Source organism: Leuresthes tenuis, unplaced genomic scaffold, assembly GCF_036924035.1.
Source record: "Leuresthes tenuis unplaced genomic scaffold, fLeuTen1.0.hap1 SCAF_24, whole genome shotgun sequence".
Taxonomy (NCBI): domain Eukaryota; kingdom Metazoa; phylum Chordata; class Actinopteri; order Atheriniformes; family Atherinopsidae; genus Leuresthes; species Leuresthes tenuis.
In genome coordinates, this window is record NW_027325378.1 from 16637416 (window position 1) to 16655492 (window position 18077).

The 18077-nt window shown below is 43.2% G+C and overlaps 2 protein-coding genes across 2 annotated transcripts in view; one reads left to right on the top strand and one right to left on the bottom strand.

The window, feature by feature from the left end:
• The first annotated feature begins 974 nt into the window (after positions 1 to 974).
• On the top strand, positions 975 to 8725 carry txndc5 (thioredoxin domain containing 5). Its single transcript, XM_072378308.1, has 10 exons — positions 975 to 1245; positions 2403 to 2555; positions 3504 to 3609; positions 3709 to 3805; positions 4469 to 4584; positions 4982 to 5068; positions 5247 to 5405; positions 5848 to 5930; positions 6151 to 6280; positions 7007 to 8725. The coding sequence occupies exons 1-10, from the start codon at positions 1061 to 1063 to the stop codon at positions 7127 to 7129; spliced, it is 1239 nt and encodes a 412-aa protein (XP_072234409.1). The 5' UTR covers positions 975 to 1060; the 3' UTR covers positions 7130 to 8725.
• A 64-nt stretch (positions 8726 to 8789) lies between these two features.
• bmp6 (bone morphogenetic protein 6) overlaps positions 8790 to 18077 on the bottom strand; it is a 45411-nt gene continuing 36123 nt past the window's right edge. Inside the window, exons 5-7 of the mRNA XM_072378305.1 lie at positions 13305 to 13381; positions 10898 to 11008; positions 8790 to 10373 (exon numbers count right to left, since the gene is read on the bottom strand). Coding sequence (XP_072234406.1) covers positions 10224 to 10373; positions 10898 to 11008; positions 13305 to 13381 — 338 coding nt within the window. The 3' untranslated portion in view covers positions 8790 to 10223. The remainder of the gene's footprint in view (positions 10374 to 10897; positions 11009 to 13304; positions 13382 to 18077) is intronic.

An 18077-nucleotide genomic window follows, 5' to 3' on the forward strand; every position in this document is an offset into this window, starting at 1 on the left:
TGACCCCTTATCACAGCAGAAAAGGCTTCATTATGTCAAGATAATTAGCTTGTGATCTCAAGATAATGATATTAAACTTTATTAAACTCTGTAGAGGTTCTGGGTAGGGGCTCATGTTTAATAAAAATGTCGGTCACCGCATCTACAAATGCAAGTTAAAACCCTGGACAAAATACAGAAAGAAAAATATTAAATATACATGATTCAGAGATGTGGTGGTATAATGGTTCAGGTGTGCATCTGTGTACTTTGCACGAGTTATTTGAACACCTGTGAAGGAACCAGTAATGTACACTGTACAGGGGTGGAATCAACATATTCAGCCATGCACCGTTGCCTCGCTTATTTCAGCAAATATTGGGTGCACATTATAAATCCATCGCTGCACAACACGAGGTTCTAAGTGTTAAACTGGCTTACCTGCAGTTCAGAAGGAAACAAAGAAGACTCTGGGCTGTTAAAGATCTGAAATTTTACATCTAGTGAGAATAGGATAGGAAAACATTTGACCTTCCAGACAACAGCAGCTGACCTACACAGCTGCACAACTCTTAGGAGCTTTGTTAAAAACAAGAGAGGATGCAACACAGTGGAAAATGTATTTTTAATAGTGTTCCATGCATCAAAGTGAGCATATATTTTTCAAAGACAATAAGGTTATATTTAAATGAGTAATATGTCACTATCACGGAGCAAATAAAAAAAAAATGCATGCACATTTGTAGAAATGATCCAATACATCTTCTTTAGTATACTTCTTTGGTCGTCTATAACTGAGGAAACGTGCAAAATCCCCTCCAGTAAAATCGTTTACCAAATTCAAATTGCACTCATTTGAATCTGTCACGTTGAAAAGGGTTATAAAAGCGCTTTGCCGGCTGCCACAGATCTGCACAACATTGTGACTGCTTACCCTCATACAAGTTCAGTGAGCGCAACCAGCTTGCGGCCCATCCAGAGTCCACGTTCCTTTAAACAGAGGCTGCAGAGGGGCGTGCTCGTTGAAAGTCGCTCCTTTCTCGTCAGCAGCCGGGACACTGTCCACCTACCGAGATTCACCATGGCTTCTGCACTGAATTGTTCGCCTTTTATGCTGTATTTTCTCTATTTGTCGTTATTGTTTGCTGGTGTGTTTTGCGACGTCGATGCAGAAGAAGATGAGCATGCCAAGCACACATATACGGTGGAGATGTTCAACGAGGCAATACCCACGGCACCGCACTTTGTCATGTTTTACGCTCCATGGTAAGTGAACAGTTACCAAGTTCTTCCAAGTGACGTTAAATAAATTGCATGATAATAACCTTAGTTTGTCTTGACTTTACCTTCATTAAAACTGAAAGCAGGAAAAAACCCTGCCTGTTCCAGTTAGTTGACCGGCGTATTAGCAAACAAGCTAGTTAGCACGCCAGCTAGCTGGGTACCTCGCTCATTCCTTTCAGAAAACCGGTGCGGTTAGCTTAGCTGCTAACTAGCATAGCCAAATAGCAGCTTAACGGATTGAAGCACTTTGTGTACGTAAGCCTCAATGTTTATGGTGCTCACACTTTTCTTGCGTTGGCAGTTCTTTGTAAAAAAAAAAATGCAGGTAATGTTCAACTGTCTGCTTTATACAGTCAATCATTCCAAGCCACACAGGATTAATATTTAGTAACAACTCAAAGTTGTAGACTGGGAAGCTGTGCTTACGTGGCAAGCACTGATTGACTAATGTTATGTCAGTGGTTTCAAAACCGGGATTCACAGACCTCCAGAGGTCCTGGATGATGTAATGCAAATTTAAAACAGAGATGCGCTTACCCAGTCTTTTGCCTCCCAACTTGAAATGAGTCTTTGTTATGGATTATGTCACACTTTAAGTTCATACAGTGCGTTTGTGTTCCTCCTTAATTGATCCCTGAACAATATAGAGGAAATTCTGACATACTTTTAGTCAATGTTAGAGTTGGGTCAGAACCAAACACTGGACATGTTTCACCTTATCCTAAAGAAAGAAATGCAGGCACAGCTTGTTGAGATCCATAAATGTTATTTTCCCTCTCTTAACATAACCTTCAGAACTTGCAGATGGTCGAGTCAAAATGCATCATGATGGATGGATACTTAAAAAAAATAAAAATAAATTACCTCTCATTATTAGTTTGCTTGCTCATCTGTAGGATCACTTCAGAGAAAATTACTAAGGGATTTATCATTTTAATTGAACGTCTTCCATATTAAAAATAAACCGTCATATAATCTTTGTGAAACGAGTCAAAAATTCTCAAAATTCTACATGTCATTTGCAGTTTGGTTTGGACAAACAAAGGACAGGCAGATCCAAGCATGTAACAGTGTTTTGTTTTTTTTTTAATTTGTAATTAACATTGTAGACTGACGATGTGTACCACTGTTGTGTCCAGGTGCGGCCATTGCCAGAGATTGCAGCCAACATGGAATGAACTGGCAGACAAATATAACAGCATGGATGAGCCCCCTGCATATGTGGTGAAAGTGGACTGCGTCCAGGACACCAAGTTCTGCTCCAACGATCACGGTATCAGAGGTTACCCGACGTAAGTGCTGGAGTAGCATCAACTTGCGAGCCTTCTTAATTCTAGTCCTTATCAATATATTAGTTTCGCCTTGATTAGGTCAATTTACAGCCTTGCTGCCAGCTCTGGGAATGTTGGGACAGGTTTTTATTTTAGCTGTTTACCAAAACGTATTCAAGTTACGATTGCATAGCAAATGTAAGCTGAAGGAGGCCAAGTCAACAGTGTGGTACGTCCTGAGAAAAGGTGCATTAGCTCAGCAGCATTAAACAAATCTGGGCATACATGGGAGTGAATAGTGGGAGATGGTCGTATGAAATCGAGCTTCTCAAACGCGGACGAACACACCCAGATGATGCGGTTAGTAGGCCCCAAATGGGCCGAGGAGCTCTGTACATACTCGAAAGTTCCACCCTTCCAGCTTCTTTCTTTGTAAAGGCTGTGTGTCAACTCAAGGTTACTTGAAGCATTTTTGGGCTGCCGCTCTGCTCTGATAAAATCCCATTTTTCTAACCCCCGGCATCATCTGACAAAATCACTGTTCAAGTGACTTAAAGGCGTCTGTTCAGCTCTACTTGCATGTACCGTGATCTCCCACAGAGAAGGTTAGAAGATGCAGAATGTCTTTAATATATAAGAGTTCAGGGGTCCCTTCACTGCAACGTTCAGTAGAAATGAACAACAGGTGTTCCGACTGACAGGTGTGACATATTGACCTGCATTTAGTTAAATATTCTGCCAGTATCTTAACGGTGGGTCCTCCTACGTCTTGGAAGTTGCTGACTTCACACTGCACACAGCAGTCTTTGAGTAATGATTTACTGAATGTTTTTTTATAACTAAATACTACTGAGTCATTGAGTCTGGAAAGATGATAGACTTGGGCTTTTCCAAGCTTTTCTGCTGAATCATGTCACAAATGGGTGCTATTTAAAACCATGTTTTTTTTTTTTTGTTTATTATGTGTAGACTGAAGTTCTTTAAGCCTGACCAGGAAGCGGTTAAGTACCAGGGTCCCAGAGACCTACAGTCTCTGGAGACATGGATGCTGAAGATCCTCCAGGAGGAGCCTTCGGTGGGTTATTTATTCATTTATCTGCTCATGTCTGCAAACGGGTAATGATTAGCATTAAGAATGCTGCTCACACTTACTTTGTTGTCGTTTTCCCTCCAGGAACCAGAGAGCGAACAGGAACCTCCTAAAGCCCCCGAGCCTAAACAGGGCATGTATGAGCTCACTGCCCTCAGCTTCAAGGACCACATATCTAAAGGTAAAAGTGTTCAAATGTCCCATCAAAAGGCCGTCGTAAGTCTCACAGGTTACAAGGTTAAGCCCATCTCGTGTGTTTCTGCAGCTGCATCCTGCCTTAACAGATGGGTAGTTTCTGTTTCGTTCCAGTGTTTGAATGTTCTTTCAGTTTTCAGCCACACTGAAAACTGAAATCCTTCTGCATCCATCATTGGAGCATGGAAACACCTCATTGCCCTCATTTACATAACTGACATTTCAACACAGGCTCGGTCAGCACGAAGCGGCTGTAAAGCCCTCGTGTGCCGTCAGCTCACCTTTCTGGGGTGTCAGAATGCGAAAATAAACAGCGCTCAGGATAACTGTCTGAGCGAAATTACGCCTCTCGGGCTCCGCTGGAGTTGGAATATTTTGGTTTTGAATAAAAATAAATGATTTCTTGTTTGGATATGAGAAAAGGCAGGATATGACGGACATTTTTGAACACAGTGTTTATAGGTCCCACCTTCACATCTCGAGGTGTATGTTTTCACTTGTGTTGAGTTCATAGCGGCTCGACTTTTTACATTAGTCACATCAAAACTCTGAACCTTGGAACACACACCTGTGGGTATTTTTATGTTCTACGTATGTTTTTCTTTCCTCGTCATTTTCTTCCTTTCTGGATTTCCTCCTACGCGTCCAGGTGCCCATTTTGTGAAGTTCTTTGCACCCTGGTGTGGCCACTGCAAAGCCATGGCACCGACCTGGGAACAGCTGGCAACCACCTTTGAGCACTCCGATGATGTAAAGATCGGAAAGGTGCGTCTCTCGTAGCACAATGTGCTCTCGAGCTTCTTATTCTACACATGTCAATCGCATTTGAAAAAGTAAAACAACAGATAATATGACATGTCTTTTTATTTCCTTGAAAAAGTTGACCTTTCCCCCCCACTTTTTGTTCTACTACATGTTTATGGTCCGTTTGTGGCCCACATTATCTTAAAAGCTCTTATAGCGATGTTACTTTTGCTCTCTTTAGTGCGAGGCACTTTGCTCTACTGGTGCAGTCATCCTGCTATCTGCCTGACGGAGCAGGATGTGTATCATAAGACGAGCTGCATGTTTGCATACTGAGTTGTCAAACACCTCACAGGCTCAGTGTTTGCATCGATGTCATTCCAGTTTAACAACACAAGTCCATTTGCTTATGCCCTAGGTGGACTGCACCCAGCACTACGAGGTGTGCTCTGATAACGGCGTGAGGGGATATCCCACGCTGCTCTTCTTCCATAACGGACAGAAGGTATTGAACAAGTTCAGTTTTCCCAGAAGTTCAGCCCTCCTGTTTTACTTGTTACGACCGGTGATTTCACAGCTGCTCTATTTAACAGCCCACTTCTTAAGAAATTCAGAATGCTCCCTGCAGTAACATGAGCTGCAATAAAGCACTGAATTATGGGTTTGATTGTGGCTTTTTGCAGACGGAACAGTACAAAGGAAAGAGAGACCTGGACTCTTTCAAAGACTTTGTGGACAATCAGCTGAAGGCTGCGCTCACTGAGGAGAAGGAGCAGGACCCAAGTGAGGACCAGAAAACAAACGAGATCCCTACTGAGGAGCCAGCCAAAGAGGAAGCAAAGGTGTGTTCGTAGATTTAACTGCAGCTGCACACAAACATCATCATTCATGGTTTCTATCACACTTTATGGGGTTTCGACACCCTATTTGACAACATGCACAACGGGAATCTAATCGTGAATTTGAGGTTTCGAGCTCATTCATTCTTTGATGGGCACCTTTAGAGGTGAGCAGCATGAGCAGCTGTAAAGAGTAGCTCTCCCTGGGATGGACCCAACACCTGCAAACACAGTAGATCCCCGAACTTGTTTCCCGCCTAACCGCTATGGTTGTGAGAACTTACCGCATCCCAGCAACTGTTCACCTTCATCAATGTGTTGTGTGTTCTGTAAATGACTTTTACGTGGGTTGCACATAGCTCATAAACTCTCACCATCTCCTGTAGAAGAATGAATGCCGCGCTGATGATTAAAGTGTACGTTCCTGTCTCCTCCCTGTCTGCAGTCCAGCGTGTTGGTCCTGACTGAGAACAACTTTGACGAGACAGTAGCGAAGGGCTTCACCTTTATCAAATTCTACGCTCCATGGTAAGGTCATCATCGGAGGGAAAGTGGACAAATAACCCTGTGGAGATGTAGAATAAATGTTCTTATAAAATGAACAAGTTGTGTTTATGGTACCGTGTAAATTCCATCACCCCGATAAAGCCAAGTCCACCATCAAGTAGCACTTTTCTGTCTTCTGACCCTTTCCCAATACAACAGACGCACAATATTAACGGAACTTTTGCGTTACCCTGCCCCGCAGGTGCGGCCACTGCAAGAATCTCGCCCCAACATGGGAGGATCTTTCCAATAAGGAGTTTCCCGGCCTCACTGATGTCAAGATTGCCAAAGTGGACTGCACTGTGGAGCGCACACTCTGCAACAAGTACTCTGTAAGCGTGTCCCCACACTGCAACGCCACGTGCCCATAATATGAACCCGTTGCCCTCTGACTCCGTCTCACGTACCCCTCCGTCGTTTTAGTTCCACAAGATAAAGTGGGTTATACTGCACACGATAAATCTAAGATGAGAATTTATTTCACAGCCATAAAATAATACAGCCGCCATGTTGCTTTAATTAGACGACTGAAATGCCACGGACTGAAATCCTGAAGGGTCGAGGAATGCTGGCACACACTTTGAGCTTGCATTGTATAGTAATTGGATACGGTGTCACCTTATGTTGACGGGGGCTTTAGAATTGGGAGTGTGAGGCCAGAAACACCAACTCTGGACTCTAGAATTTACAGATGTCCCATAAACCCCTCGCATGCAGGCAGAAGGTAGTTATGAAAGCGCAACGGAAAGCTTTAAGCCAAAATATGTGAACTGCTCATCCAAATGTTTTAAACAGCACCGCACTTCCTCTAGTTCCCAGCAATACACCTGCTATGTTTGAAGTACTTTTTGTCCCCCTGTTATTTAGCAACATATTTAAAAATCATGACCGTGTCTTCATGAGGTGCGAGCAACAGATGTCAAACAAGAATTTCACCATTTTAGCCCAGATTTCCACATCTTTCTGGATCCAGCAACACTGCGAGCTACATTGGAATGAATTGGTTCTGAAGCGTGATAAAGCATGTGGAGTTGAAGTGTTGTGTCCTCTTTCCTCAGGTGCGGGGTTACCCCACCTTGATCATCTTCAGAGCCGGGGAGCAGGGCGATGAGCATCACGGCGGGCGGGACTTGGAGAGCCTGCACAGCTTCGTGATGAGGCAGGCGAGGGACGAGCTGTAGAAGCGGACAGGCCTGCGCTCACTCTCCATTCTACTTGCCCACACTGCATATCTGGCCAGTGGGACACCAGCAGACGAATCAATCTTTCTCTCTCCACTCGGGTTTTCTTCAGAAAGGAGTCAGCCAACGGCGGACCGACGCAGTCTGTTGTGCCTCCTGTGTTTTAAGGACAGAATAATTGAGCAGAGCGTTTTGAATGTGAACGTATTTCTCGTTGCTGTTGCCCAAACCGACAAACTTCGGAGGTCGCGTTGGTCTCGGTTGGGTGCATCGGTGAATGTCTGACAACCACTGCGAGGCTCTTCTCAATTGATAACTCAAAACTCTGTGCACAACAGTTTCTGCATGTTTAAAAAAGAAAAAAAAAGATAATCTGCCGTTTCTGACTATAGCCATTTGACTTTTTTCAATGCTGAATTTTATACAACGGATCTGATCTTAAATTGTAAGCCATTACCGTAAAGGCACAATCACGCAAAAGACTGCAAAAGAAAACGCGAGGTTGAGTGTTAAGTTGTGAGCACTTCATGTCCACTTATGGCCTATCTGACTTAACTCTCAGGGACACTCCCATGCAGACTCGGAAGAAGTGGCGATGGAGGCAGCGTTCTTATCACAGGAGTCCGGTGAAGGCTTGTTGTTTAAAAAAAAAAAAACAAACGTCTCTGTCTCCTGTGATCTTAATCGGTCATCCTCCTTTAGTCTTTCAAGCATTCAGGGTCTCAGGCCTGGACCACGCTGCCCCCATCCTCTATCACTGAACTTGCTCAGAATTGGTACCACTTCTGTTTAATAGGACGAGTCGTCAAACTGCACTTTGCTCATTTGTTGTGGCTGTAAGTCTCTTTTAAAACTGGACTGTCTTGATATATTAAGAAGAAAAAAAAAATGGGCCCAGGATCATGTTTGAGATCTTTTGAAAACCAGTAAACGAGGTGGAGTGAGACATGATAGTTGGGCCACTTACATCCGTACTGAGAAGAGCCATCAGGCGCTCGGGGGCATCATATCATCTTTTTGGGTTTCCAGTCTGAGATCAACCTCTCGAAGCACTTGAAACATCCAACAAAATAGATGCTCTGTAGGTGTGGCGTTCTGGTTACAATGATTTTTTTGGGGGGTTAAAACCTAATCAAACTGAAGCCACCAGTCAAGAAATATCATCAGTTTTTGGAGATTTACCAGCTACAGGCTGAGAAAAGTTAATTTGTCACGACGTGCAATTGCTTCTTCTTTTGTCTTCTCTCTCTCTTCGGTGTAATAAACGCCATTCATCTGTACGGCCCGTTCCACTGCAGATGCTCTTTGACCCAGGTTATGTGAGAGAGAAAAAAAGTGTGCCTCGTGATGCAGGTCAACACTTCGTTTTCCAGCCCGGTACACACAGACACAGCAGTTTCAGGTTGTTTTTGGTCAGTAACATTTTTTATGGATAGCACACGGTCTAAAGAACTCCAGTGACAGAAGTATTTCTTTCTTTTGTCTTTTTTTTTCCCTTTTCATGGCTCGTGGGTCGTGCTCGACCCACAGATTTTGTACAAAAAGTGAATAATGGCAAGTTGTAACATGAGATTTCATAATAAATTTTTTTCAAAAACAAGTTTGTATCCATTTTTTTTTTGTTCTTGCATCTGTGTTAATAAAGTGCTGTTTTTTTTTTCTTTTTTCTTTTTAATAAAAGGTGCAATAAATAAGCGGAGAAATGTACAAGTATTTACAAAAACAGTTTTTTAACATAATCACAAATGTAAACAGCAGCTTACCAGAGGTATATTTTGTAATTTATGATCGGTTAGGCACGTAAGGTATTTTGATCGTTATGGGTATTAGTTTTTCATTCAAATATATTCTCTAAAAGTAAAAAAAAAAAAAAAATTCCATGTCATTCGAGGCTCACAGTAACGCACTCAGCTGGAAAGACACTGGACACAAATCTCATAATTTCACCCTCAGGGCTGAAAAAGCAAAAGGAGGCTGGCTTCAGAAAGCTGACAGAAACCTTCCTGCTGGCTGCTTTGGACCAAATGTTTTCCCTCAATCTCTTGACGGGTTGTCATGGGCGGAACAGTTTGTTAGCTCAGCGAGCGCAGCAACATGGAAATGGACATTTGTGGCTTGTCGGAGGGATAGGGCCGTATTCTTCAGCTCTTTGGAGAAAAACACAAGTTGAGCCACAACATGCATCACGCTGAACCAGCCTGGTGAATCGCAGCTCAGCCTGAGCCTGGCAAATATTGACACGGAGCAGATTATTTGGAGCGGAGCACTGCTAAAATAGCCTGTGGTCAGCCTTTGGTTTAGTCCATATTATATTTAGGGAAAAGCAAATATGGCTTGAGAAGAAAATACAGTTGCAAAGAGGGAAGGAAATATGAATGTACTGACTCCAATGTATCATTCAGTTAGTATCAAATTGTTTGAATTAATATTTGCACTAAAAAAAAAAAAAAAAAGGACTTGACTTTTATACCATTTATATGAATTTTCTGTCATATGAGCAGGTTACTGAATCAGCCTCACAGAGCCACTGGTTGCAGAGAAGCTTTTCATCAGTATTTCAACCTCTTCTTATAACTGATCCACATTTTTTGTCTTTTTCTTAGTTGGAGAGGAGACAGGAGAGAAAGCAGCGTTCTGACTGGTCCCACAACAGTTAAATTAGCACTCACCCTCTCAGTGAGGGGTAGGTACTGTAGCCTGTTAGGCATTTAAACACACTTCAATAAACATATACTATACAAACTTAAACACACGCTCCTCCCCCCCCAAACACGCATTCACACACGCACACACACACAGTCATAGACTCAGTTGCAGACCCAAGAAGTGAAGGCTCCGGCCCACAGCTAACAGAAAAGCCAACTCAACACTGCAAGAGAATGAAGCTGCCTGTAGATGCCAGCAACCGTCTTATCATTTCTGTACGGTCCCCTCTCCGCTGCCTGGTTAGCGATGTTAGAAGGTGGAATTTTTTTTCTGAGCTGTTCGTAATGGCTGTCAAAGCACTCAGTTTCTTTAAGGCTGAAGAAACTGGCGACTCCTCGAGGTCAACCTGATCCAACTTTCAGTGAAGCACAAGCAGTCCTCAGTGGCGTCAGTGGCAGCCGCAGGCGCGTACCACCATGTTTTTGTATTTCTTCAGTATGACGTTGGAGTTGTCGTCGAAGTAGAGCACTGAAATGGCGTGGAGTTTGGTGGGGGCGCAGCAGGGCTTTGGTACATTCTCGGGGTTCATCAGGTGCACCTGAAATCAAGGGATCATAGTTCTGACTCACTATCTGCATTCAAAATACACCACACTGCAAGCAAAAGTTTCTCTTACAAGTTATTAGCATCAGTGTCTTCCTGCACTTTTAATAAACAGATTTTAAAATGCACACAGCAAGGGTCAGAATATCCAGATTTTTACTTCCTTTTTACTTGCTGTTTTATTACACAAAAAGATAGATCTATTAGTGCTAATGACAGTTGAGCCACTTTAAGTAAACTGTGCAGTTGTTGACCTTTCGTCACATAATTTTAGCTCTGCTTAGTCCCATCTTAAAAAATGTATTTTCAAAGTGATTTGGATTTCATCCCAGTGCTGTGATTGGTCACTTTGACATCCTGCTGCAGACTGCTGCAAAACTCCTTCCTCCTCAAGATGAACTACATGCGCACACATACTGACCCTCTGGAGAAGGGAAACAGACCTAAAATGACTTCTACATTGTGTCTGGAAAACACATACATACTGAGATGTGGCAAATCGTTGTGTGTTAGTCTTACCAGCGTCTGCACGATGGCGTGATTGGTGGCATTCATGTGGGCATTTAGGGGGAAGGAACACTCTCCGTCACAGTAGTTGGCCGCGTAGCCTTCAGGGGCAATGATCCAGTCCTTAGAGGCACATAGTTGAACACAGTTTTTTTGTTATACAGTTGGCGTCGTCATTATCTAGTTGTGCTCTAACAGTGGGCAGCAAGGCAAATCACTCTTTAAAGTTAGTTTTATTGCCTGGTCGGGGCAGGTAGTCATGCATAAAACGTGGCATTCATGTTCTCCAGTCTGCCACCTGACTTAGAGGACCACCTGCGTTAACTGCGTCTCTGAGGACAAATTCCTTCATATATGCTGCCTGTCTGTGAAATCGCTCAGGGAAGCAATACTTCTCTCATCCTTCCTTCCTTTCTGTGTTTGACCGTTTCCCTCTGACGAATTATCAGCATGTTTTACCTCGGTCTGTCTTGTTCTCTGGTTTTTATGTAGTGCGCCGTCCCTTTCTTTCTCTCTCGCTCTTTTCCTGTCCATTTATTACTCACCTCGTTGGAACGTGAAGCTGTTTGCAAAGTAAGATTGAGGGGTAAGGTTTAGAGATAATGCAAATGTAAGGGTAAGGGTTCACTTAGGAGCTCGGGCTTAGAGTTTGGTTAGGTGTGAAAAGCAGATGCATTGTTTGTTGTGTGTGTAGCATTTTCCCCTCTAGATGTCAGTGCTGTGTTAATCGCTAACAGCTTTTTTTTGACAACATGTACCGAACTCTGACCTTTCCTTTATTTCCATTATCTTTTCCCTCTAAACATGTGGTCACACACACCTGCAGTCCAACTCGTGAGTCTGCTCCCCCTCAGCTACTTATAACTGACGCTCTTTTGCCTGCTTGTGCAAGTTACTCATCCTCCTGCGAGAGTCCTGTTTATGATGTGAGAAGATACAAACTCCTCCCACTTTTCCCTGTTCAGCTGACACACTGCCAGCTAAAAAAAAAGGATCAGGCTGTTTGCTTAATTGATTTCGTTTTGTTTTGGGCGTTGTACAGAATCTTGCTTTGTGTAATGACGAATAAACTAAATCTTACAGTTTAAACGGAAAGTTTTCACGACCTTTACATTTCCCCACATTCTGCCATGTTCCAGAGGAATCTGTAATCAATTCTTTTTTTCTCATAAATTTACTCACAGGTCTCCTCGATGGCGAAGCAAAAACAGTTTTTCGAGTGTTTTGCGATTTCATGAAAAATAACTAAATATTCACATTGGTGCTCAGGTCCTCACTGAGTGATTGATTGAAGGCACCTTGTTAAAAACAACCACATTTTCAACATCTTCCTTTTTAGAGTTTCTCCCTTTCTTCTTGAAAGATGCATTCAAGCTCAATCAGGTTTTGTTGAGGAGTGTCACTGCGCAGCCATTTTCACTCTCCAGAGATGGCTACTGGGTTCGGGTGCAGGTGCAGTTGTCATGGTGACTCCAGGACTTTCAAAGTTCAAACGAAGCTCTTCCTGAGTTGCTTCAGGTCTTTGTCTTTAAAAATGAGAAGTTTTCTCTCAGGATTGCTCTATATTTTTCTTCTTTTCCTTCTGCCCTGACTAATCTCTCGGTCTGTCACAGAAAAACATCCCCACAGGATGATGCAGCCACCACCATCCTAGACTGGTATGGATCATATTATTGAGGTGAAGTCCCATCTAACTATATTGTGCTTTTTAGTGGGAATCAGCTCTCTGAGCACTTCCATAAAGGCCTGATTGCTGGAGGGCTGCACCAATGGTTGTTCTTCTGTAAGGTTCTCCCATCTTGATAAAATAACTCTTGATCTCAGTTAGGATGATGATTGGTTTGTTGGTAACCTGTCTGGGTGAGGTCCTTCATCACATTATTCATAATTAAATTTGACGGGGCAGTAAGTGTCGGTGATTCCAAACATCTTTTTCAGGATGAGGACTGTCGTGCTTCTTGTATTCCTGCACAGATCTGCCCCTTGACATAATTCTGCCTCAAAGGGTTATTGACAATTCTTGTACTCATCCTGTTTTCACTGACATGCACCATCAGCTGTGAGAGCTTATTTAGACAGCTGTGGGTCTTCTTGTTTAAGTTAATTGTATCTGGCACAGGTGGACTCCAGTCAAGATGTAGAATCTCAAAGACCACTGAGGGAAGTGGGATGCGCCAAAGCTGAGCTGAAGGTCTCATAAAGGCTCGGAACATCGATGTCAGTGGGATTTTCAATGTTTAATTCTTTAGGAACGAACAAAACACTCCAAAATTCTGTGCTCACGTGGTCAAATTATTCTGCACATCACCTTGAAACACTGGTTAGAGTAAAACTGCCCCATAACGAGAGAAGCTGAGGACCATGAATACCTTACAAACCTACATAAGGATTTGTCTAAACGTGGGTGATGAGAAATTACCTGCCAGCCCAGCTCTCGAAAGCTGACGTACAGCTCATGTCTTCTGCACGCCGTCTTCTGATCGCTGCTGTTGTAATCTGAAACAGAAGAACGGAGATCTTTAGGAAACTGAATCAATATGACATCAATAACATTTACTCTACTTCATGATGAGCTGCCAGAATAAAAGTGGACGATTAGCATGAATTTGTAAAGTGTGCAGGATCCATAATACAATGCTCAACATTTCCTCCACGGTGATATTTGTGTCTTGGTTTTAAGTGTCAAACATCGACTGTTTTTACATCTTTCCCTCAGCATCACCACAACTCGGCCCTCTTTGTTTGAAATGCATCTGACTGCGTGATGGTGATCAGACTCTTCCTTGCGTAGGTGGTGATGCAAAAACGCACAATCAAATCAGCTGAAAATGAACATTCAATTTTCCCTCAGAGCAGAGGAAAAACAAAACACGCCTCATGTAATGCGCTGGGTGGAGAGACACGTGAGGGCGTAAACCGGAGCACAGGCACAAGTGCTCATTCCAGCGGTTGCTGCTCTCTACGTGCTTCACATTCATCTGCCGTCTCATGCATCTGAACGCGCGACTAATTGAATTCATCAGCACTCGGATATTACTTGGCATACAACACAAGTGGCGGGACAGCGACAGCTGTGTTTATTGTCTCTCCTGCCGTGCAGTTTGTTCCTAATTATCACTGCTCTGTTCTGCAGCCGCCTTGCCTCTTGCCTGCAGGCAGGTATAGGTTGGGTTTTTAAAGTTGAAGAGGTCATTGCTGGCACTGGTCACCACACTGATGTCAAGATGGTGACACAGACTTTCCACCTAAGGTTTCAAGGGCTCCCTCTTACTCATGTTTTCTGTCCGGCCTCATTGATTTGATTATTCTGATTATGTTTTCATCACCAAGCTCCAAAAGGGAGACAATAACAGGGACAAAATGCAGTTCATAGCAAGAGTTTTGGTCTCAGTTCTCCTCCAGAAGGCATTTGTCCCTTGACAGCCACACAAATCAACATCAGTGTAGCTTCTCGGTGGCCCCTCTATGCCTTCAGAGATCCATCAGGCACGATTTTAATTGCAGCTGATTGTCAGTCTGCTTATTCTCACGCTGTAAAATCAATTTTAAAACCGTTCAACTGTTTTGGGGGGAAATCCTGCCTGTTTTTCTGTGTTTTGCCTTGTAGAGTTTGCTTGAAAAGAAAACAAGGTCACAGTAAAATAATTGACAGCTTTGATTCTTAACGTACTCACTCATCCAAGGAGCCATTCATTCCACTACGTCGTGCGACTTTTTTTTTTTCCAGCAAAGTTTTCACGTTTGTGTGCCTGTCAGAGAGAGCATGAGTCAGACCGCAGTCTGAGATTTGTCACTCAGTCACAGCCACCACCCAACCACTCACCTCACCAACTCACTGACAGCAGCCTTGTTTAGTCAGCTGGAGGCGGAGGGACAAATATACACAACCACACACCCCCCCCCCAAAAACAGACAGACACACCGACAGTATATACAAACACATTATTTTAAGGGTCATTGATCTTGGTTCTTACATCTGTATGCCTAACATTCATTACTGGTGGCAGTTGCAGAACATAGACGTACACACACTCACAGACACGCACCGTTGACCTGATGTTTATCTGTTTTAGGGCCAAACCCACGCAGCCACTCATTACAGCAAAGACTCGCTGGTTGCATTAACATTTCATCATCAAGCTGAATTTCATTTTAACAGACACATTGACCGCACTGCCCAGACCCATGTGTTTTAGCTGGATTTGTCTCAAACAGAAGAAGAAAAAGACAAAGACGAAAAGAAAGTTGGATTTAGTCAGACTGGAGAAATAAGGAGGCGTGGAGAAGGACACCGTGCAAGGCGCTCGCGCTGCCCGAGAGAGATCTTTATTTTCTACCACCTGCGGTGAAATGTGTGCTGCTGCTCCAGCACAATAATTCGCTTTATACACCAAACACCAACATCTAATAAGTATAAAGAAAGACAGAGGTTTTTCTTCTTCCTTTTTATTGCAACAGAACCTGAACATGTCGTCTGATTCGACGGGTTAATTCTGTAACAGAAAGTAAACTGAAGGTGAGACAGAGTGCAGCAGTCAGTGGTGCGGTGAGGTCAAAGGACCCACTGTAACAGTCGGAAACAGTCAGGTGTTTCCCTAGTTTAGGGCTCCTTCCTCTGCAATAGGAAGGGCAGTTCGATGGGTGTCTGCTAATGTGGAAATGCAGAGTTTACTGTTTTTGTGCCTGTCTGTGCAGTCAGTGGTGTGTTTGCTGCTATGTATTCACGTGTGGCTTCATGTAAGGTGACACGAGGTAGGGTGCAGGGTCACATGCTTGTCCTGCCCCCCCCACCCCTTTGGACTGACTGACCTTCCAGCATCCTCAACACTAGGAGCACTCGGATTCAACAGATTTACTGTATGGAGACTTCACAAATGAGGCTTCGACCTGGCCCTGGATCAGCAGCTGTAGGAAAATGTTGGTTTTTCCTATAATTATTCTAACGAAAACTCCGCTCGACTTTGCATTGTGTGGAACTGTTATAGTGTGTGCAGTGTTTATATACAGGAAATATCCAAGGACAGAGGAAAAGCACCATCGAGAGAATGAAGCTTATTGGCTGACCCGATGAGAAGTTGAAGAGACGTTGATAGAGAGAGAAATGACACATTTAGGAGTTCAAATTAGAATTCGATCCTTCGGAGTTTTAACAACTAAATTTGTGGGCCAGTCAGCAAGTTTTTTGTAAAAAAAACCACAATGACTGCAACGCTTCCAAATGCCGTGCTATATCGCCTGCTTTAAAGTGCACGTACACATGTTCCACACACACTCTCACAGAGACCCCCTACTGCCTCACCCAGGTCTGCTTTATGATGCGTGACATTCAGCTTCGGGTCAAATCACAGCCCGGCACGCTCGTCAGAACTCAGCAGCATTGCCATGACCATTATACAACCACAAATCAGGAGGTGTCTGTGGTTCCAACAGCGATCAGCTCACTTCATTGCATTCTTTTGCATTCTTAGCTCTCTAACTACATGTGACTTGTGCTCGAGGACAGAAGCACCTGTCTGAATATGTCAGAATTATGAACTTCAGCTTGTATCCTCCATAATATAGATCATCTTTAAATGCACTGTTTGTTCAAAATATTTGAATGTGACATGTCACATATTTGGCGTAATTCAGTCACATCATCTGCCCTATAATCCTCTGATTCCCAATTCTTAAAACCATCATAAACACATATTCAGCTCTAAGTAAACACAAACTGCCCTGTGCTATATAACACACGCCATGATATTTAGTTGCACGCTCCCTTTTCCTCTTTCTCACACATCTACACATTTTCCTTGCACCTCCTGGCCTTCAAAGCCATGAGCATTTACAATCTGTGGGGCTCTTTAAGAGGAATAAAGCTGATATTTACTGTGGGCTTTCATTGAGTGTAAAGGCCCAGATTTGTGGTGCCCATAAACCACATCTCCCCTTCCTGCCTGTAAAAATTTAATGCCACACAGCTACCGCTGAGCTCCGGCTCCCATGAGACTTCCATTCATTTCTTTTTCCTTTCCTTGACAGAGAGCAGTGGTGGCAAAAGGCATGAAAAATGGACTCTACATATGATCATTTAGTATACCAATTAAAGGTTTCAATATTATGTGAGTATTGCATTTGGGTTTAGCAGCAGTGGAGGGGCTGTCTAAAAATCAGCATGAAAAGTAAGATATTTCGCTTTCCATGTTTTTTAAGTATGTTTCTTTAAAATTCCCATTTCATAGTTGCTTCTCTGGGCTGTTTGCATGTACCAACACAGAATGATGCATGTTCTGAGTTTGAAACTAACCACCAGTGGCTGCGGGAGGAGACATTTTCAGTGAGGGAGGAGGTGTAGATTTCATTTGAACCAGTCCTCACAAAGTAATTCATTTTGATATGTAAAAATCATGTAAGGTACCAATCAGAAATCAAAGAAAATGCCGTGTTTGTGGGTATTTTCTAACATGTGGGGACTTTTACGCAACAAGCCATGAACTCGAGGACTAAATATTTGAGAATACCACAGAAAAAAAGCAGGATTTCCTTTGATTAAATGGTAATGTGAAGGCAAACCGTTGCATAAAGCTCTACTGGCATATTACAACAGCTTATCTAACAGTGTTTAACCTGGAAATGTTTCTCTGCGTGGACAAACATTCCAGTTGACCACGTGACACTAGAACTCTGTACTAAAAATCAATTCACTGAATTCATGGAGGTGGGGCGGCTGCTGGTTCTCACCCTTTCTGTTCAATAGCAGAGGAAACACAGCTCCTCACTGAACACAAGGACTGTAGCTTTAAACAGCGAGACCTTCGCTGCGTTGTGTGAGCTCTGGGCTGATATTAACCTTTCCCTACACTACCTGCCATTCATTAAACCCACGGAGCACTCTCACCAGCCCCACCATGAGGGGGAAAAAGCCGTAAATTATATTTATCACATGTTCCGAAAATACGAGAATTAAACGGTGCCATTGGTTTAGTGACATAAAAAGTTATTTCAATCCAAGCAGGCCACAGTCTCTCCAACCACTTCACTTTATAGATTACTCCAGCAAACTCTCAATGCAAGAATGCCAGAGGATTGCTGCTCTACAGCTGCAATTACATGAGTTCCCACAGACATGACAGAGAAGTTGGTTTCTGTAGGCGCAAACGTCTTCCTTAAGCCCGAAGAAGGAAGGAGAGCGTCCCAACAGCCGCGAACA

What these genes read in the sequence shown, in the direction of transcription:
- txndc5 (XM_072378308.1), top strand. Translation starts at nt 1,061, where the DNA reads ATGGCTTCTGCACTGAATTGTTCGCCTTTTATGCTGTATTTTCTCTAT. An exon ending in GGTATCAGAGGTTACCCGAC is followed by an intron (nt 2,556 to 3,503) that starts GTAAGTGCTGGA and finishes TATTATGTGTAG; the next exon opens with ACTGAAGTTCTTTAAGCCTG. An exon ending in CAAGGACCACATATCTAAAG is followed by an intron (nt 3,806 to 4,468) that starts GTAAAAGTGTTC and finishes CTACGCGTCCAG; the next exon opens with GTGCCCATTTTGTGAAGTTC.